This window comes from Falco biarmicus, chromosome 9 (genome assembly GCF_023638135.1).
Source record: "Falco biarmicus isolate bFalBia1 chromosome 9, bFalBia1.pri, whole genome shotgun sequence".
NCBI classification, from domain to species: Eukaryota; Metazoa; Chordata; class Aves; order Falconiformes; family Falconidae; genus Falco; species Falco biarmicus.
In genome coordinates, this window is record NC_079296.1 from 11,428,295 (window position 1) to 11,449,480 (window position 21,186).

The 21,186-nt window shown below is 47.9% G+C and overlaps 1 protein-coding gene and 1 long non-coding RNA gene across 2 annotated transcripts in view; one reads left to right on the top strand and one right to left on the bottom strand.

Annotated features, from left to right (window-relative positions):
• Positions 1–15,607, top strand: part of PAPPA (pappalysin 1) — a 184,554-nt gene extending 168,947 nt beyond the window's left edge. The window contains exon 22 of the mRNA XM_056352475.1: positions 9,078–15,607. Coding sequence (XP_056208450.1) covers positions 9,078–9,185 — 108 coding nt within the window. The 3' untranslated portion in view covers positions 9,186–15,607. The remainder of the gene's footprint in view (positions 1–9,077) is intronic.
• LOC130155340 (uncharacterized) lies at positions 14,882–20,102 on the bottom strand. The gene is made up of 2 exons (XR_008824038.1): positions 16,432–20,102; positions 14,882–16,132 (listed from the first exon to the last, which is right to left on the bottom strand). It is a non-coding gene; the product is annotated as an uncharacterized LOC130155340 (long non-coding RNA).
• Positions 20,103–21,186: the final 1,084 nt, after the last annotated feature.

The following is a 21,186-nucleotide window of genomic DNA, read 5'->3' on the forward strand; positions in this document are numbered from 1 at the left end:
TCCCAGGAGCTGAACAAGGCACTCGGGAGGAGTGAGAAAACCACCTTCTCCTGGACCTTCCATGCCAAAAGCAAGAGGCTAAGTCCCAGTTTATTACATTTATAGGGTAAAGGGGGGAATAATAACCCAGCCGGCAGGGCTGCAGGGTCAAAGCCAAGGAGGCGGCAGGCACCACCTCTCTGCCTGCAAAGCGGCCGCCGACACCTACGGCAGCAGCCGTGGGGCCACAGGTCTCAGCTCTGCGAGTTATTTTCCCGTCTGAGGCCTTTGACTGAGACCAGATTTCAGGCAAGGCTGTTCAAATACAGCCCTCCCTTTGAAGAGGTTTATGAGTGGAGCGTTACAGGAGATATTCCAAAGGGAAAAACAATGAAAGGTGAGAGAAAAGGGAGCTGAATAAAAATACTCCGCATACCAAATCCTTCCAGCACAGTTTGCCACCTACTTAAAAAGGCACATTTTTAAAATACACATTGGGTGTAAAAGCCAAAAACCTGGAGGAGACACAGGGAGGGGCAAGTCCAGCTCTGTTAATTCCAATACCAGATGAGGATGTATTTTCATACGGTTGGAGAAAGAGCGAGACACATGAAAGAGACTGCTTTGCTCCTTTTCTTTCAGGGTTACATACTATGTGGCAGATGTGTCAGTCTTTTAAAGCCCCTGCAAGTTTGCCCATAAATGTCTAACATTTATGCAACACCTGTTTTTCTCCCAAAATGTCACAGGACATTTTACAAGCTTTAGATTTATCATCTTTTCACCATTGCAGCCACTGCTGAGGTGACACATGGTTCACATTTAACAGAACATAGCAACTCCTCACATTATTTTAGGAAAGGGCTGAAGATTAACATTGCATCATGTGAAGATTCAGGAGTTAACAGTCAAGTAAGAGCTGGCTTCAGGTCTTTAATGGCCACGAACTGTCAAGACAAGTTTTACTGCAATCCCACTACCCTCCCAAATGCACTTTCAGCTGCACGCAATGCTGTGAACCGGGCTGCGTGAAAGCAAAATTATTCAACCCATGTTCACTTTAATTCTGAGCCCTCTTACTTAATGTGAGATTTTGCACGCTTCTGTTTTGTTGCCCTGCAAATGCACAAGAGATTTCCATGCAGCGGTCACTTAGGCTGTGTTTTCCCTTTGCATTTGAGTATTAGCAGCAAATGACCTTGTGCATTTCTGCAGAGAGAGGGGAACAGAGCAGGGTGACTTATCTGACCAACCACTGACTAATCAGCGCTGCTGCTTAGATAGGAAATAATGAGTATTTGCCCTGCACTGTTCACAGTCAGGCTAGAGAGCTTAAAAGAAATCATTAAAGGCCTCTTTTGAATGCTACAAATGACAACGAATAAATTCAGTCATATTCTGGGCATAAATTTGAGGCAACTGCAGTCAGCAAGCGAGAAAAAGAGACATTCATCAGCTTAATTATTTGTTGTGCGCTAATTGATCAGCGTCCCCTGGCAGCGGGCAAGCAGCCAGGGCTGGCACAGGGTGCAGTGTCCCCCAGGGAAGCGGGGACGCACATCCTGTGGCGCCTGGCGGTGCAGCCCCAGGCAGGTGGGGAGCAGGGGGCGGCGGGGTTTGCACGCGGGGCAGAGGATGGGGGGCCCTGTGTGTGACCCGGGAGCAGCTTTGAGAGACAGGAAGGCCATTGCCAGCCAACCTCCAAGGGAGGGAAAGCTTCTGTTGTGTGTCTGGAGGGGATAAAGTCTTCCGTGAAGGACAAAGCAAAATCCCATCTCCTTTTAATCTTCCTGCCCTCCTGACCCAGCACAGGTTGCCAGCTCCCTTCTGCCTGGCTGCTGTAGGAAGCTGCTTCTTGCTTTGTATCCTGCCGTAGATAAAAGAAGATACTTTTTAAAAAAAAAAAACATTAAATACGTGACACTTACTAAAGTGAGAAAAATAAATAACCTGGGCTTAACTGGCTGCCTCGGGGCTGGCGGCTGCCTGCGAGGAACCCCTGGGGTGTGCGGCATGGCGGGGTGGGAGGCGATAGCTGTATCCCGAGTCGTTTCAGGAAATCTCTCCAGTCGCTGTTCTCCTTCACTTCTTTTCTCTTCCCCTTCCCTTTTCCAAGTTTTCCCTGGACAAGGCTGTCTAGAAAGGCCTTGCAGAAATCAGAAATGTCTCTCTTTAGGCTCTGCTTATGTACTTTGTTCAAGTCTCAGATCGCAGATTTGCTTAGTAGAAGATCCTTCAGTCTGGTCCCTGCAGATTTCACTACACAGAATGTGCCGTTTTAAAATTCCTCTAACTTAAACCATTTGAAAGGGCAAACTTTCATCTGTCTCTCCTCTCTGCTTTTCCCTTTTGTCGCATAAAGGGTAAACCTACAGCTCCCATGAGAAAAACCTGTCTCACTCAGTTATCACTCAGGTTTTCCCTTAACCACTTTGCCCCGTAGCACTTAGAAAAGAAAAAGAAGAATCATCCTGCCCCTTCAGCCTCTTGACATTTCTGTCCGACACCTTGGAGAGGAAAACCAGCAAGTGCCTCAGCGGAAAACAAATGAGGACTTGCAGTAGATAGAGGACCGTGTGGGATTCATCCAAAGCTTTGCTTATCTAAGAGATAGGCAAGTTATCAAAAACTCTTCAGAGACTTTATGGCCGAGAATTCAAGGCCTAAAGAAAGGAGCTTTGAACTGAGGGACTGCTGCTGGCTCCAGCAGGGATTTCCAGAGACTGTCCCTGTCTCCCCAGAAAGGAGGGTCTGCTGCACTCCTACCCCTAAGACAACAGAAATAACTACTTCTTAGCATTTTGGAGAAATAAGTGCCTTCTCCCTGCTCTCTAACTGTGACGCAAACCTGTCTTGGGGCATCTCAGACCTTGCTCTGATGGCAGAACATGGGTTTGAGGCAGTGCGTGCAATTAGCAACCTAAGTGACCACCTCGGCTGAGGAAACTCGGCTTATCCGGAAGCATTGGTGTTCCTGCCATGCTGCTGCTCCCAACGACTTGAGTGTCCCCAGCTGGGTGTGTTTGTCAGGTCTATAATTAGCTGGTGAGATAGGATGAATGGTGGGTGACACGGAGGAAGGAAGGATACAATGCGGGGTGTTGCTTCATGCCCCTGGAAGCGGCTGAGTGCCGCTGCGTGCTCCAAGTGTGCTGGTTCGTCCAGGTGTGAGGGTGAACTTGCTCACCCATGAGCTGTTGGTCCCAGCACCGGTGGCTAGCTGTTTGCTGTGTGAGGAGCCTTTTCAGTCATGGTTGGTTGGGATGGGAACTTATTTTGGGGCTCAGAGCTTGGTTTCATAATTGTTTAGGGAGGCTTTTCAGGCAGTGATAAATTAGAAGCAGTGATGGTAGCAGCACGTCGTCTGTCCTGAGAGAACGTTCTTGGCTTCAAGGGACATGGGGCTTCCCACAACATACAGCATTCCCAGGGGACGTGCTAGCAGAGGGTGTTTGCTTTGCTATCCGACCTCACTTCATTAGCAAGTGTTACAAAAACCAGCGAACAAACCTTCCCTGCTCCACCGCCAGCTATTTGGCCTCTGGGTGGTCTGGCTCCTATTAAATCTTTGGTGATTATTTAGACTAATTACATTCATGTTTGCACAATCAGTAGCACGAGGGTAGGAAGCACAGCTGATTGCTGAGCAACTGAGCTCCGTGTGGTTTGGCACATGGGCTCGCTGTCTCCGCTCAGCGGGCAGGCGGTGTTGTGGGGATCCGTGCAGGCAGGGCTTTCCCGGGGATCCCTGCTGGCTTTGGGCCATCCTTCTTCCACCAGATCTGGTGAGGCTGCTCCTGATTTACACCCGATGGAGAGAGAGAGGAGCGTCTGTTGGGTTCAGCTGAGCTACGTCTTGTTACACCACATTTGCTGGCTTTGGCGGGGGAAAGCCAGGTTTATGGCAGGGCAGTTAACAAAAATTCAAGCCTTTCAAACTCTATGTGCTGCATGGAGAGGAGGTTTCCTATGAGCTTCATCTTTGCCTTTCCCAGGCCCTCTGGAGCGGTGCCCTAGGTGTGAACCTGCATACCAGCGCCCAGAGTTAAAAGGGAGCTTGTTAATTTTGTTCTGTTATCTCAAAACAGCCCTGGTGGCCTAAATGCCGAAAACCACTGAGAAGACCCTTACAAGATGCATTTTTGTCCCACAAGGGCCTTGTCAGGGAACAAAATACTCCCCGGCATCTGAGCTGCAAGGGTCTCAGGAGGCGCGGGGCTGTGACACTCAGCACAGCCTGCCACGCTTATCTCAACACGCCGCGCTCGCCCGCAGAAGCTCTGTCTGCAGTGGGGCCTTCCTATTTCCAGTTAGGCCCATCTGGGAGATTTCGCAAACACTTCAGGGCTGAAATCTAACAACAGGCTGTTTCCCAACACTTTGCAGCCCTCCTCCCCTGCTTCCCCTACTGCCTCCAACCCAGGCCCTTCCCTGGGCCTGATTCTGCCTGTCCTGGTGCTGATGTGAGACAGCTCCAAGTGTGCTGAGTGGGAGGTACAGCCCAGTCAACCTGACACAGCCCATGTGAGGGGTGAGCTCCCACCCTTTGCAGAACTCTTTCCCATCCCTCCCTGTACCTGTCTGGGATTTCTCCTGTCAACATTCCCACCAGTTCCCTACAGGCTGGCCTTTCTTAGCAGGGATCTGTCTTGGGATGTCACCAGCCTCTTCAGATAGGTGCTGCATAATGAGGATTTGTGGCCTCTCACTCATTTCTTGACCTGGCTTCTGGTTCTGCATTGCTCTGTTGTACTGTTGCCTTTGTTCCCATAGTCAGGAGCATGGTGTCAAGGACAAACGCAGCCCTGTTTCCAAGTGGGAGTTTGGATTTTATCCAAGATCTCATCACCTGGCATGGGAGAGGATGCTTAGGGCTCCCATACCTTTGTGGAGAATGGAAGTATGGGTTCATAACGCTGTGCAGCATGGGTGGTGAGTTGGTTGAGGTGGAAGTGTCCCATATCTCCTGTGCATTATGCGCCCGATGCCCGTGCTAGCCTCCTGCCTAGCACAGAACCCTACACCTGCTGCAAATGCTCCTTTAGGTTCAGAGCAGTGTATGTCATGCAGTGCATGTTCCTGGGGTGACGAACATTGGTTAGGTTGTGTCTGTTTTCTCTTGAAGATAGACAGGTCTGTGGTCCAGCGTGGTTCAGGTGTGACCCACATTCCCCTCAGTGCTATCAGTCCATGCCATGGCTCTGTTCTGGATTGTCTCCAGGAGATGTGTGTGTGTGTGACGTGTGTGTAGGTGTACGGAGCTGTGTTCTTCAGTTGTGCCTTTTTCAACCTACTTTAGTTAGTCTGGGAAGACAATATCCTGCACTACATCAAAAGACCAAGCCAGGCTCTGAGCTTAATTTTTAGCTTTTTCTCCCTGCCCTCCTACATATTAGCCAGTCTTTCTACAAGGGAAGACAGATGTAGGTGAAACACAGAACTTGGTGAGTGGAAGGAAGAAAAGCCAATTCTTTAGTACTGGCTTTACAATGGGTATATCTGGAAATTTCAGGACAGGTCATATATTCTGTTAATTAGTTGGGCTTTCACAGACCTATTTAAAAAGAAAAAAAGCAGTTAATCTTGGAGTATGTATATCTGGGCTCCACACTTAAATGGGCTATGGTTCAAAAAAGGTTCAGCATTTATTACTTCTAGCACATCCAGCAGCTTTATTCATGGCTCTGCACTCCAGAAGGCTACCACTGCATGCGCCCAAGGCAATAGGCGGTCCTTCTTCTAAGGAGTCTTATGGTTTCTGTGAGTTGGGTACTTGTGACAATCCTAGAAGATGCTGTTTGGGGACTAGATTCCCTAAATACCTGTGGAAGTCGGGTCCCTGGGGAATTCAGTTGTTGTAGGTGTTGTTTAAAGTGGAAACCCTGTATTACTGCTAAGCATTTGCAGAATTTTGTCTGGTCTAATGTGACTGTGAATGTGCTCATTACCCATAGAAATCTCTGCCTTTTCACATAATAGAAAACGCATCTCTGGAGCTCACTGCCATAAGAAAAAACAATTCATCTATCTGGACAATAGCACTGTAAAAATTGAATTGCATGAGAAAACTCTGTAAGGGACATAAAGTGAATAAGGCTAATCTGATCAGGAAGAAACCCTCTTACACTCAGGCTACCCACTGCTATGAAGTTCTGCTGAGCCATGAAACTGCTCTCGGGGCCATGGCTCTGTCCCAGGGAGGCTTCTGTTCTTCTGTCCATGACCACTCTTAGGAGACCAGAGGGTTTCTAGAGGACAACATGCAGCAAGACGTTTCTTTTCTAGTGGCCCCATCTCACCAGAAATTGGCCACAATATAGGAGCTCTCTGGTCTCTTACGTGCACATTTGGATCAGGTTGCTCCAGTGCTGAGCACACACTTACAGTGACCTGTTAGAAAGCAAAGGGGAAAAGCGGGACTCAGAGAAATGGGAGGAGTGGGACTGAAGAAGGTAGGTCACTGCAAGGCAGCCTCAGACTCGTGCCAGTTTGGGTTTCTAAGGCCACTGTTTCAGCACAGCCCCCAGAGTAGGTTAAGGGAATGTGAACTGGTAGTTTGGAGACACAGTTGCGCAGGGCTTCCACTCCTGGCTCTGGTGTTCCTGCCAGTGAAATGGCAGCATCGCTGGATCTTCATGCCTGCGACACGTTTTGCTGTCCCACTTACATGGACAACAGCAGAGGCCAAGTGTAGTAAGATGTCATGGCTGTTTTCAGAAACGCCAGAGTTGGCTGTGTGGTTGTCCTGTGTTCAGCGCAAAACGTGCACCCACCTTCCCCGTGAGCCTGCCTCTCCCTTGAATGCAGGGGCCACTGCGTCACCTTTGTTAGACTCTCACAGACAAACGCAGTGAATCCAGGCCAGGGAGAGGAAAGAGTCTGATCAAGACAAATGAAAGAATCAGGTTCCCAGGTCTCGCCTCCAACTAGTAGCTTCGTTGTATGACAGGGAGGATTTTTTAAGTCAAAATCATTGCCAAATGCAGATTGAACTGAATGGTTCAGGATAAAAAAAATAAAAATAGGGGAAAACTCCAGACAAATGTTTTGTTTGAGCATTTTCTAAGTGAAATAAGTTTTTATTTCAAGACATAACTTTTGCTGTGAAATAGTCTTTTTCATTTGGATGTCTTGGAGAGAAAGGTCAAACCTGAACTGTGGCAGATAACCTAAACCAAAATGTTTACTGCTACACTGAACAGAAAAAGACAATTTTTTTTCATGTCTCTTTTCTTTTTGCCTTTCCAGTATTTTAATTTAGTCATTAAACAATCCCTCCTCAGCCTCCTCCCCAAACCTCATTGTTTTCAGACTTCTCTATTTCCTATCTAAGAATATTCATAACACTGTGATATGAGACTGTCCTGCTCTGGCTGGCTTCTGTTGGATCAAGTGACCATTAAGCTCCTATTGTTTTCTGCAGTTTATAAACTTTAGTTTCCAATTATTTGATTTAATTTGTTTTTAACTTGTTGGACTTTCTCTTCTCTTTGCAACCTCCGCATTTGGACAACTGTAGATCCAGATTATTCACTGGTTGGTTATTTAGCTCGTAAGTCCCCCAGGGCATGGCTTGATGAAGAGTCATCACCTTATTCTACCTGGAGGGCCAGGTCTTCTGGGAAAGAAGGCAAAAGCAAGGGGAGGAGGCTCTCTAAATCCTGATTTGGTGATGAGCGTTGGCTATTTAATGCCTCTGTCAGCATGTCCCTGCCTTAGGCTCCCCAGTTGTGAAATGAAGATCCACACCCCTCAATCCCATCCTTATGTGCGTCAGGAGAAAGGCACGTTAGAGATGGACATGCAGGGACACGTATGGAAGGTCTAGGTGGAAATGACAGCTATGTGTTCACGCACAGTGCTTGGTCCACATTCCTAGATGTGCTGTTGATGATGCCTAGGGAACAGGCAGAGCCAGGCTTCATAGCCTGGAGAAACGTGTTCATGAAAGAGAGATCAAACGTGGCAGCAAAGCCAAGGGGAGCAGCTGGAGCGCACGCGTGCAGCCCTCGCAGGGAACATTTGAACAGGTTGTGGCACTGTCTTGGAAGTTGTGTAGAGGGGAATGAAGTCATTTGCTCTTTCTGTGCAGATGGGAGAAATTCTTGGGAATTCACTTCAGGGCAAGCGAGACAGTGTCCCACTGCCCCCCCCCTCCCCCTCCCCCCCCTTTTCTTTATGTAAACACTATGATGCAATAGTCCAAAAATCAACTTCCACTAGCCAGGCACTGCAGGCTATTGTTTCAGCTCCTTCCTACGCTTCTCCAGAGAGATCATGGACAGATGACGGATCATGCACGCAGTCTCTCACTTGCATACCTTTGCCATTCCTCAGTGCCCATTAGCTGCATCTCTTGACCTTAAACACCACAGGTATTTAGAGAAGTCTCTGCTGGACTGCAGCTTCACTGACTTGCTACATACTGCTTGGTTCAGTTCCTGACGAAATGAAGCCAAGAACATTTATAGTTAATACACCAATGGACATAGGCAGAGCAGCAGCACCCAAGCCATAGGGCCCTACTGCAGGATGATACCCTACAGAGGGGGCATTATGGCCCAGGGGTAGGGTTCACCGAAACCCCCAAGCTGGGGGTGGGTAGGACCCAGTAGCATTTGGTGATCATTTGAGTTGGTCATGTGAGATAAGGGTTTTGTAACTTTGCTGTCATGTAGTGTTTGCAGCCTTTGGGGTAAGGATAGCTTTTCAGAAGAGGCTGGCAGTGTAATGGGATGCCAGCATCTTGGTAAGTACCCCAAAAAGCCCCAGGGTTGCCTGAGAAGTACACGTCTCCCCAGCCAGCTGTGTTCATGTGCTTGATGTGAACTCAAAAGAGTATCTCCTGACCAGTAACTACATGAGTTGAACAGGTTCTTCTTTACACTTTTCACAGCCTTTCTTATGGACAGGTAGCTCACCTGAGTCCTTGGTGCACCACCAGCTCAACATTACAATAAATCACTGTAAAAACAGGACATAGATGAAAACTGCAGCTAATCTCTGACTATGTCACTACAGAGATCTTGTTTGTTCTCCTGGATGCTGTAGGTGTGTTCCCTCCTTCATGTCTTTGTGTCTTTGGTTTCCTTCCCCAGGTTACTCCTTTCCCTATGTCCTGTGACCTACAAGGAGAGTGTGCTTGCCGGGACCCCAACGCCCAAGAGCACAATCAGAAAGACCTCCGTGGCTTCAGTCTTGGGTAATGCCAAGTGACGTGGAATGGAGGACCACACTGCTCAAGGCAGGCTAGGAGAGACACCACATCCCTTTTGGTATAGTTTTTAACATTTAGCTGCTCAACTGGATGGCATTTCTGCACCAGGGACCCTTAGAATTCAACCAGTCTGCCTTTAATTTTTGTCCAAGGAGAACTCAAAGTAGGGGTTTATGTATTAACTATATCTTAAATAGTGATGACGAGAAACAACCAACCAAGAGTCGAGAAGACTTTCATGTATCAAAACAGCATGTTATGCCCACCTAATTTGAACAGTTCATATCTAGATGCAAGGCGAGAAACAAGCTATTTATGTACACATATTTATAGAAATAAGTACAGAAAGAGAGAAAGAGTGAGAGATTACATTCAACGCAAAAACACTTTCCCCTCCCCAGCGCTCACAACTCAGATCGTTCACGGAAGAGGCTGTGCTCTTGGAGGACTCCAAGCTGAGCCTTTTCTGATGCTGAATGCCAAGGTATCGCATGCTCGGGGCACTGAGGTTGGGGGGGGATCTCCACAGGGCTGTGCCTCTTGGCAAGTGACTTGCCAGATGCCCAGCCAGCTCGAGACATGGGATGAGTCTGCTCCTCACAGGAACGCTACTTCCAGCCAGGGAGCTCAGCAGACTGAAGTGGCCTTTCTGTACAGCTCCTCCTTCTCCCCTTGCCCTCAAAAAGCCAACAAAAAGTCCCCTTGTAGCCTACATGCAAGCTGCAGGGCTGCTGGGATGTTTCTGTGTGGAGATGGGCAGGTGGTCCCATGGTGGAGCCAGGGAGTGGGGAGTCTAAGGACTGGCATCAAGGAATGTGGATGATTGCTTCTGAGGAGCAGAAAGGGTAACTTGCGCCTGCACTTGTCATTTGAGCATGTCTGCTGCTGCTACTCCTGCTGCTATGTCCCATACAACTAGTTTCCTTACCGTGTCAGGACAGGGTGAAAAACAACCCCATGCAACCAAACAGTCTGCCTTAAAGCTTACCTACAACCTGCCTTTCAAACCCTCTGGTCTCTTCCTCAGCATTGGGGCAAGAAAACAGGACACCAGCCAGCCAAAGGAATCTGCTTTCTCGTTTCCACCCAGCCAAGTGGTTCTCTGGACCTTCTCCACCCTCCTTTGACAGTGGTCTATATCTAACAGCCACTTCATGCTCCTGTTTTCTCAGGAGAGGGGAAGAGGAGGAGGAGGCACATGCTATGGGGAAAGGACTGCAGGAGACAGTATTAGAATTTTGGCTATATTTATCAGTATTAAGCTTCCAGGCCAGTGGGTCAGACACTTTTGATAGATCAGGAGCTTAGCTGCTTGTAATCTTCCAGAATGAAGGGCATTAGCTGCAGCAGACCTCACAATTCTCTGTCATATAGCTCCATCCTCCTGTTTCAGCCCAGAGGGGAACATGTTGTACCAGACCCCTGGGGACTCATTTCATTGTAAGGTTCATCATGATGAGTCACTGAGATGCCCAGGACATCTACTGCTGCCACTGCTGCTACAGCCCATCCCACGGAAGTCCCAGAGAACTTTCCAGTGTGGCTTGGGCTTTCCTCCTGCTGCTTCAGGGTCCTGCTAGGAAGAACACACATTCAAGAGAGCATCCTTCCAAATGTTAAGTCTTTCTGTTCCTTGGGACTCTCCTGACATGTACAATCTACAGGTAAAGACAGGTTGGAAAGATTATTTTCCTACTTCTGCTTGATTGAACATATAGGCGCTGGAGCAAGGCAGAAGGGTAAGGAGAGGGGTCATTTAGGTCATGCAGACAAATGTAAAAGTGGGTAGGAGAACTAGAAATGGAAAACTGACAGAGCTGTAAGGCGCAAGGAGCCAGGCTCTTGTCACCCACTGTTGGGGTTGTTTCTGTTGGAATTAACCAGAGATGAATCTTGAAAACTAACATGTAGAGGCCTGGAGAGATGATTCTCATAAGAAGGTGAGGAGCTCTGTTTTATGAAGCTCCTAGTTATTCTTGGAGAAGTCCTGGCCATGGGAGCTGTGCAGATGGCTCTACCCCACTGGGCCGGGGTGGGGTGGGGTGGTGGGGATGCGTGTAGAGGACAGGGAGGCACAGTGGGATCAGGGCTCCTTCCATGGAGTCAGTAGAACGTCCTCCAGTGTAGAGACCAGTGGCAAAACTGGGCCTGGGCAAAACTTCTGCTTTTGCCCCTTGCCATCTAATTAATAATGGAAGTAAATAACTGTGAAAAGGTTGTTTCCTTCTGGTCCCTTCATCCTCCCCTTTTCTGTTGGCAGTTTGTTCATGTGCCAACCAGCCCATCAGAAGAGTCGACAACCTCAAAAGCCTTTCAGATTGCCAGCGCATCATGTCCTCGATGCCTGAGCTATTTTGGCATGACCTCCCTGCTCCACCCCACCTGGGTTTCACCCTCGCAGGGAGCCTCAGTTCAGGTCCTGTGTGCATCCTGATGGCAGCTCAGTTTGCAAGATCCCCTTCTCAGTTACGCAGCTCTGCATGGAGGAGATTTTTCATCTGCTTTTCCCACCTAGGACATTACCCAGGAGAGGCAGGTCTGTACAAGCATTATTGCCACTTGCTGCTGTGGGCTCCCAGGAGCTCAGAGCCCACTGAGCTCCTCTGCCTAGCCACCACCAGCCTCTGCTCGCCGAGTCCAAGTCCTTCTCGCCTCAAGGGTGACAGTGGCCTCTTGCCAGCCCAGCCTCACACCTCAGCTTCACTCCTGCAGTCCAGGGGTAATCCAGTTCCCTTTCCAACAGGCAGGCTTTCCATGCTGATTTTTTTTTTCTAGCTGCCATGCTGGCACTGTCCATCTCATCCAATGGAGCTGATGGAACCAAGAGCAGAAGAAGTTCTGTTCTGTGTTGTGTCAAATTCAATAGCTTTTTTTTGTTTCCATTGGGAAAAGATTGCATTGGGGCAAAGCTTTGCCCTCTGCATTTCAGGTGCTGTACCATGCACCTGGCGGATGCGCAGAGGGGAGCTGTGGGGCATGGACACCTGCTCAGCTGTTATTCCCCTGTGCTCCAACCCTGCGGCAAGGCCAGCTGGATGGCCTTGTAGCTTCTACCACTTTAAGGGCCTTGAATGTCCAGTGGAGTACCTAGGAAAGACTCTCCATGCCTGTGATGGCCATTGGGTGGGAGTGAGAGGGACATTATCCACCATCTCCACCCACCAAACTAGTGGTGTAGGACAACATCAAATAAGTTTGTGGGAACGGGAGAGGGTGCTTATGCTGATGAAATTTAGCTGCTCATGAAGTCCAGGTCACATCAGTGCCAAGATCTCTGTCACAGACAAGGAGCCAAGGCTGCACCCTACCTGGGCCACCAGCCAGCCTCTTGGCTATGGGTGGTGTCCACAGCCAGCAGGGGAGAAAGCTGGAGCAGAAAGCGGTGAACGGTGCATGGTGGGGTGGGAAACTCCTATCAGCTGCTACCCCTTTCCCTCCCCACCCTCTCACACAGGGGCTGAGCTGGTGTCCTCCTGCTTTTCTTGCATCTTCCACTGTCCCCCCCCTAGGCTGAGAAAGGAGGATGGCACCAGAGGACTCTTGGAGTCGGGTTCCAGCTACCTCCCTTCCGGTTTTGGTTTCACTTGGTTGTAACTGTCGGTTTGTTCTAGGTTTTACCTGTGTTCAAGAAAAAGAAAAAAAAAAGGAAAAAAAAAAAAGGAGAGAAAAAAAGAAAGCCCAATAGCCAACAAAAGTTTCTTGCTGCAACTGATTCAAGTGGGGAAAAAAATAACAAGTAAAGCTTTACAGAGAGGAAGAAAAGAGAAAAAAAAAAAAAGAAAAAAAAAAGAAAGGAGAAAAGAAAACCCGCATAATCCAAATTCAAGAAGAGCAAAGCCTATTTTTGTGTGTTCAAAAAGAAAACACTGATTCTGCCAGCTGAGTAGAGAGCTAGATACTTAATTGTAGATTTCCCTAGAAGTACCGTGAGGTTTTATAACATTGTCTGGTTTTGTTTTCCTTGTGCTTTGTGATAAGTCCAGGAACTAAGGCTAAGGTATTTTTTCCCCTGGCATACTGTTGTTTGTGGGGGGAGGGGGGGGGTGGAGGTTTTTGGGTTTTTTTCCAGATTATTTTTTTAATTGTGTGTTTGTGCTTATTTTTACGTTATCCAACTGTACATACGCATTTAACCAGTATTTCACTGTGCTCTAATTACTGCACTCAGAAGCACTGCACAGTCTGAATCCCGAAGAGCTGCGAGACTGGGAGTGAGAGGGGGAAGGAGAAAGCTGCTACATGAGCAGACAGGTGATTCCCATCAGTGGGAAGTGGGGTGCCGACCATCCCCTTCCCACACTCCAGCCCATTATTTCCATTCAAGGCCAAGCTAGAAGACAGGAGGGTATAGGATTAAGCCAGCCGACGCTGGGATGCTCGAAGGGTTTTCAGAGCTGGTGATCTGGCTGTTGAACTTTTCTGGATGCCATGGAAATTCCCAGCCTTTGGGCAGTGGTTTGCCCTTGCCTGCCCAATCCCTGGATGCCCCAGTGAGAGTTAATGGGCAGGTTTTTAATCACTGGGAGAGGACCATATACCGGGCTTAGATACACTCTTGGTATCTTTGTGGTTGTGGGCCCCATTTTGGTCTCAGTGGTGCAACTGAGCTGATCTGTCTTGCGTTTCTTCCATGTCATGTCATCCCATCCTCTGGGGAAAGCCACCTCCCTGCCGGGGACACAGGATCTCCCCTGCCTCCAGCTGACCGCATGTGTTGGGCACACAGGAGCCCTGGGGACAGTCCCCTTGCCACTGGAGGACCTTGACCACTGAGTTAAGTGGGAGTGTGACCAAAACATCAGCAGGAGCAGGTCCAGGTGGCCCAGGATGTATTTCTTTGGAGCTACGGTCAATTTGGGTGACAGGGATTTGGTGCTGGGCTGCTCCTGCCACCTGGGGAACCGGTGTTCCAAACCCTGGTCATTTCAGCGGGAGCAAAGTGAGGCTTGACGTTTTGTTTCTGTCTTAGTTTGGCAAACTGAATTTTCCCCTTTCCACCTGATCTACATATCCAAGATTCATCAAGAGTAATAACTGCTTCCTCTGAGGCCAGAAATAAGAGCTAGGGTTGGCTTCAGGTGTCAGATGAAGAGTCTTGGTGCTACTTGTTGGTGGCATTAGTCCTGTTAGGTCAAGATACGGAGCTAATGAGTCCAAGCTGTCTTTGGTTCCCATTTTGGTTTGGTTTAGTCTTTTGGTTTTCCCTTCATTTGGTGAGGCCACAATTCAGCCACCAGTTTCCATCTTCTGAGTGCAAAGAACCAGGGCTTTAACGAAACATTTCACCAGCAATTAAAGAGGGAATTGGAACCATTGCGGAGTTTGCATTGTACGGCCTCTGTAATTACTTACCTGTCTGCAGATGATAGGCTGAATTTTGCTCCCATCAAGTCAACAGAGGGTTTTGTTGTTGTTGTTGACTTCACTGGGAGCAGGATTGAGCCATACTATATATATAAATATATATATAAATATATATATGATATATATATAATATTATATGTGTAATATTATATATATATATCAGTGTAATATTTACAAATAAAACTGTGATCTCGTCTAGAGAAAAATGTATTCATATTACCAACTGCTCTTCCATATTTATGTATCATATTGTATCTTTTTATTATTGTTATAATTATTATGATTATTAGGGTTATTATTATTATTATTATTATTATGGAATCTTTCTTGGCACCTTTTGGAAGCCACGTCAACCAATACTCCAATGAAGTGCTGAGGATCTATTTTCACAAAAATTCTACTGGTCTACTGTATAAAAGAGAAAAGAAAAAAAAAAAAAAGAAACAAGCAAAATACAGTTCAACCCTTAATTCTGTACCTCACGCCTGTACGTTTGCTGCTCCAATTTCGGGTTTTATTTTGCGTTCGTTTGTTTTTAACGGATCTAATTTAAGTCTCCAAGCAATATATAAAGATGTAAATAGTAAAGCTTATTTATTAAGATTGTCATCTTTTTTAATTTATATTTACACAATTGTTCATCTAATTTATTTTTTTTTTTCAATACAGTTTTTAACAGTTGACCTTTTTTTGGTTCATGATGTTTTTTAAATCATTTTCACAGAATTTCTTTATACAGGTTTTTCTCTTTCTTTTAATAAGCAACAACTTCCTCTGGTCTTTCAAAAACAGGTCATGTTTCACTCAAAAAAAAGTTACGTCAGATTCATCAGAAATATTTTGCCATTGTTGATTCCTATACCCTAAAGTTCTATATTATATAAATATATAATACCTTGTATGCTTAAATATTTAACTATGTGATTTTGTATATATCTTCATACACATGCTCACACACATATGAGGGTTAATGTCCCCAGATGTTGGGAGAACAGAGAATCGGAAACACAAACAATATAAGCTTGTATTAAAGAGTTCTGAACTGGACCGCTTGCTCTTGCCACGTCTCCTTTGCTTTCAGTTGAGCCAGCCCCAAGCATCAACAGGTACCTCGGGGAGGTGGTGAGTGTGGCTGTGGCTCCCACATCTGGCTGCACAGCTGCATGGGCCACCCTGTCCACAGCTCCCGCTGAGGTCCAGCACTTTGGTTTTGGGCAGGGGTTTTGAAAACCGTGGTGTTCCGATGTGTCCTGATGGGAGAGGGTGCAGCAGGTGGAGGGAAGCAGTGCCAGCCAGAGCAGCGTGTCAGCCCAAGAGCCCATTTCACCTCCAGCGGGTTTGGTTCTGCCAAGGTGGCTCAGGTCCTGCTTCACCTGGGGGTGCCTGGTGTAGGTTTTGGTGTGAGATGCTTGAAAATGTAAAGGTTGGATGCTTTTAATTTTACAAAGAACTTTTTTTTTTCTTTTTTAAGTTGTCCATGGTCTCTGCTCACCCCCACATCACATGCAGAAAGAACATGGTCATCCAGAAAATGAGTCCCAGTGGGAATTTTCCTTGACTTATGGGTATTACCTAGGAAGGAAGGAAGGCTGCAAGCTATGTGCAGCTACAGATCCAAACATCCCAATGCACAAAGCCTTTGGACACACAAGAAAACATGCAGATAAAGATAAGGCAGTCTCCAGTGGTCACTAGATAGCTGGGCTTGCAGTCCCCCCACGCCAGACCACAGCCTTGTAAGGTATGCGCAGAGTGCACACGCACGGCTGGTGCTGATAAAGCCACACACAGAGACACACAGACACGGACACAGACACAGACTCTCTCTCTCAGCCAGTCCTGGTCCTGGCCCCTCCTCAGAGCTGGCTCACCTGCAATGAAGGTGCAAGTCTTTCTGTGAGGCTCTGCAACCCAGAGACAGCGGTTCGGTCGGTGCAGTGGTGGACACATCTCAGTTGCACGCCCACAGGCAGGCAGAGGTCCAAGAAGACTGGGGTGAACTCCAACCACAGAGCTGTTGGTTGTTGCCAGTGTGTGAAATAGCCTGAACTGGACTAAGAAGCTTTCGGTCCTTCAACACCAAAAGTGTGGCTTTTCGCTGCTACCTCAGGTGGCTGTGGAGAGGAGGGTGGGCTGGAGGAGCTGCAGCTCCAGCAGAGCCTGCAGCAGCCCAGGGCTCAACCCTGCACATCTCAGGCAGCCCACCTGCCCCCAGCCAAGGGCAGCTTCCCTGGGCAATGATGTTAACTATCATTAATGGGCACGTCCTTTGGCCCTGTTATGGCCCACCAACTCTGCAGATTCTTCCTCCCTTGAAGGCTTTGCCTCCCCTTGCTCCCAGCCACACTGGTCCTGCCACGTTGCCCCGCTTTGCCAATGGTACCCCCGCACCGTTACCGCTCTAGCAGGACCCCTACACCAGGGCCATGGTGTGGGACCCAGCTCAGACCCTGCTGTGGCAGGCAAGGAAGGGACTTTATGCTGCTGTACTGAGAATATGTATTGATTCAGCTTGCAAACCTGAACTGATTCAGCATCAACATCTCCAGACCTTGAGGATGAGCATGCAGTCAGGATAGGTACCATTTAACCCTGGCAGTTACTGACCTCTGATCCTAAAGAGAGCATTTCTAACCCAGTTAACTCCCAAACTCATTGATGATTTAACTCCCCAGGAAAGCCCCGGTAAGACGCAGAGGCTGGGAGCATAAGCAGAGGACAAGGAGGGGTTGCATGGGGGAAGGAGTGTTAAACGCCAGCTATGCTTATATTACACATTTCCCTTTGCAGCTGCTTTAGGCAGCGCTGGGCTACAGTGCCAGCTAGCTCTGCTTGCCATCCTGACATAGTTACAGTACTGGCTGCTACCACCTTGGCCCTTATAAAGCTGTGGCAGTAATACCATAGTGCATAAACAGCCTGTGGACTGAACCATAAATGAATTCCATACCACTCAATCTATGGGACATTTGGGGGCAATAGATTGGGATGAGAATAAATTAATTGTTGTTGGTTTTTTTTACACTAGCATAAATGAGTCAGTAAAAAAATGTTTTGCATTTTATGCAATATGTTGAGCAGGGGGAGAGAGAGACAAAAAGAGCATGAGTAAGAGCACATCTCGCTTTCTATACCATCCTTGTCTATGGTCAATGCATTATTAATAGGGTATAAGCAGATCACAAACAGCCCTATCAATAGAACACACTGTAGATAAAAAGGTCCATAAACAATGTATTAAATGGTTTGTGTCTATAGCAATAAACAAATCAATTGTCTCTGTGTTGAACTATCTATTAAGCATTAATAAGGACCTTAAGACGGGAGCAAGCCATAAAGGCAGTGAGCAGCGGGCAGCTCGTTGCTGCTGGGCTGCACTGGCTGCGCTGTGCTCAGCTCTGCTCCTCCCACACCGCCACAACCACCCCAGTGCCAGCAATTGAAACGCACAGTCAAAACAACAGCTTCTCTGCCCAGTTTACATGTCTGCCTGGAAATCAATCACTAAAGAGAGGGAGAGGGAAAAAAAAAATAAAAATCAATACATGCAGCGAGCAAGGTCCTAAGCCACTGCCCTGCGAGATGGCAACAGGGCTCGGGGCCACCAGCAAACATTAAATCCAGCTGCACCCCAGCAAGGAAGGCAGCTTTCATACCTCAGCCCCGTAGCAATGACGCCAGTCACCTTGCTGTGTGGTGACCAGCCCAGGAAACCTCATGACACACTCAAAGTCACCCAGACTGGGCCACCAGCCTCTCCAAGAGACCCACGTGCTGAAGTGACTGCAAGGGACTTGTGGCAGCAGATGCGGTTCCCGTTGGCTGCTTTAAATCAAAAGGAGCTGACTGCATTAATTATATATGAAAGCTGCGGAAATTGCTCTAAATTCATACGGCAAAGTCCTCTCCCAGCTGAAAGCCACAGCTTCTCAAACAAGTATGGCATTGGTAATTGTGGTAATGGGAAAATGAAGCTGTTAGCAACTTTGAACAATTTGGAAAAAAAGACACAGGCTTAAAAAAAGCTTCCACAGAAAGACCGGAATATAAAGGAAACTACACACATAACAGAAAACTACTTTCCATGCAAGCAAGGGCATCTGAAGAGTGAATCACCAGTCAGGTGTGTACGCTGGCAGGTGCGTGCCCATATGCTCTCCTGCTTACACACACACACAGAGGCACACAAACCCAGCAAACAGTTTCTGGCCCGGCACTGTCGTTCCCTGGGCTTGTTCAGCCTGCTTCCTCACCTTTCCAGTTTTGAAGGCACACACCTGGGAGGTGAAGAAAACTGAGCAGCTCCCAGACCAGCATTCTGCTTTTTGCTGCTCATTAACTACCACAGCACTACGATGGCCCCAAATTTCCCCTCTGCCCTGAATTTGAATAACCACTGCCCACATCATTCAAATCAACAACTGGCCGAAGTTCACTGATAAAATGTAGCCAAAGGGCCAGCGTCTCAAATCTGTTTTAAGTACAAGTGAGGCAACAGTGTGTCAAAATAGTTTTAAAGGTCTTGAGAATATCTTGGCTGACTTCTCTTGGGACTGGGGAGGGTCATTAGTGGTTAAACCCAGATTTTATGAAATTATTATTTTTTTCTCAGATAAAAAGTTATTCACAACTTTCTGATTGTTTTACTTAGGATGAATGAAGAACTAGCCCAAACAGCAGCATGACCGCTTCTAGCCACCCTCCTGCCCTGCTCGTAAGATATTATCTGTCAGTTTACCCATTTATAACTCACTCTCCCACTCATATACTGTTTAAAAACGCTTAAGAGCCCATATATAAGCTCACTGCTGTTCCTCTTTATAATCATCCAGCCCACAGAGATGAACCAACTAATGCTTCAGGTTTGTTGGCATTTTTGATGAAAGAGTTGAAATATGGGCATGGTCCTGGCTGAACAAAGCCCAGCTCTGTCTTTGGGCACTCACCTTGTAGCACAGATGTGCTCAAAATCATCAGGTTCTTTTCAAAATGTCACCCTAATAACATGGTCTTTCCTGAGCCCTGGCGCCTCTGTGTTTCCATAAGGCATGAAGGCTCCATGCTACAGTGGCTGCTAAATGGGCTTGGGGAGACAGGAGGGTGGGCAGGAGCAGGGGAGGGAAAGGGAATCCTTTCTAGTGCAGACTTCATTAATAGTGCAATACTCAAACTTTCCACCCAAGCATTTAAAGACTGCGGACCCGCACAGCACTATATGAATTGCCAAAGCTGAAGCACACCGTGCAAACTCCAAGTGTTCCTGAAGCCTTTGCAGCTCCTGGTGCCCTCGGAGCACAGCCTTGCTCGCCCCAGCCCAGCACTGTGAATGGCACTTGCAAGGCCAGTGTTGCCCAGGGCATGTCCCCTCACCACGGTGGGAATATGCGCTAGGGTCCCTCCTGGATTAATGTCATGGCCACCAACACTGGGGGAGGCAGACAGGCCAAGTGTGCATAAAAAAATAAAATAAAATAAAAAAAAACACACAAAAAAAATCAGAAATCTTTTTTGCTTTGTGTCTCGCAGTGCACAATTAATTAATGTTAGTGATGCTCAGCTTTTGGAGAGCTAATCCCACCTCTGGCCCAAGAGGTACAATGTGCGGTTTACATCTTCCCAACAGAAAAAAAAACATGAGCTCGCAGGCCACTGAGGCACCCTTCACATCGCAGAGCATTGTCGTGATAAGCATCAGTGTTACTGCCGGGCTTTGTCCAGCCCAGCCCCACCCCCCCACCCCCCCCACTGGGAGGACTGGGGCTGCCCATGCTCTGGCACTCCCTTTGTTTCTTCCTCAGCCTCGCCAGAGCCTGCCTCATCCAACCAAGAATTAAAAAGGAAAAAAAAAAAATTAAAAGAGGAAAAGCAGAAACCAAACATATAAATAAAGGAGCAAATGCAGCACTTGATTCTGGAGGCCTCTGCCGTGGGAAGAAGCTGTCCCAAAGCGGTGTGTCATCAGCAGCACAGCAACCCAAACAATCAGCCCCTCTGTGCACCGTGCCAGCTGCTGCCCGGCCTGGGACAAGGGGGGACAAGGGCGGTGGGGAACAATGGCCATGGGGACAATGGGGATTGTTCAGGGCTGCTCTGCTCCCCAGGAGGGACAGCCCACAAAGCCCTGGGAGGGGACCTGGGGCTGTCACCAGCTCTGAGCTGCCAAACAGGCAGCAGATTTGGGGTGTCCTTACGAAGGGCATGTGTCTGCTGGGATGGTCACGGAATGCTGAAAGTGGCAGAGCGTGTATTTGTTAAAAGGAGGAGTGTGAACACACCTACAGAGAAGAGTGAGCAGCCTCTGCAGAGGAACCACCTCTTGGTGCTGAGCTGGAGTTTATTGGGTGCTGGGGAGTGCATGGATGGTGCGAGTAGGGCTATGCTGTGCAGGGAGCAGCGGCCACCCTGCACTCACGCACAACTGCTCTACTGAGCCGTTACCTGCACATGCACTCACTGCAGAGGCACACAGAGGAGGTTGCTCCTTTTGACCTGAACTCATCCTAAAGCTGGTGACTCCATCCAGGGGCCACTGATGCCAGGTTCCCTGCTTCATGCTATCATGCAAATAATTTCAGCTTTGCAAATAGATGTAGGCAGTTTGTCTATTAAAACTGGAGGACGACACC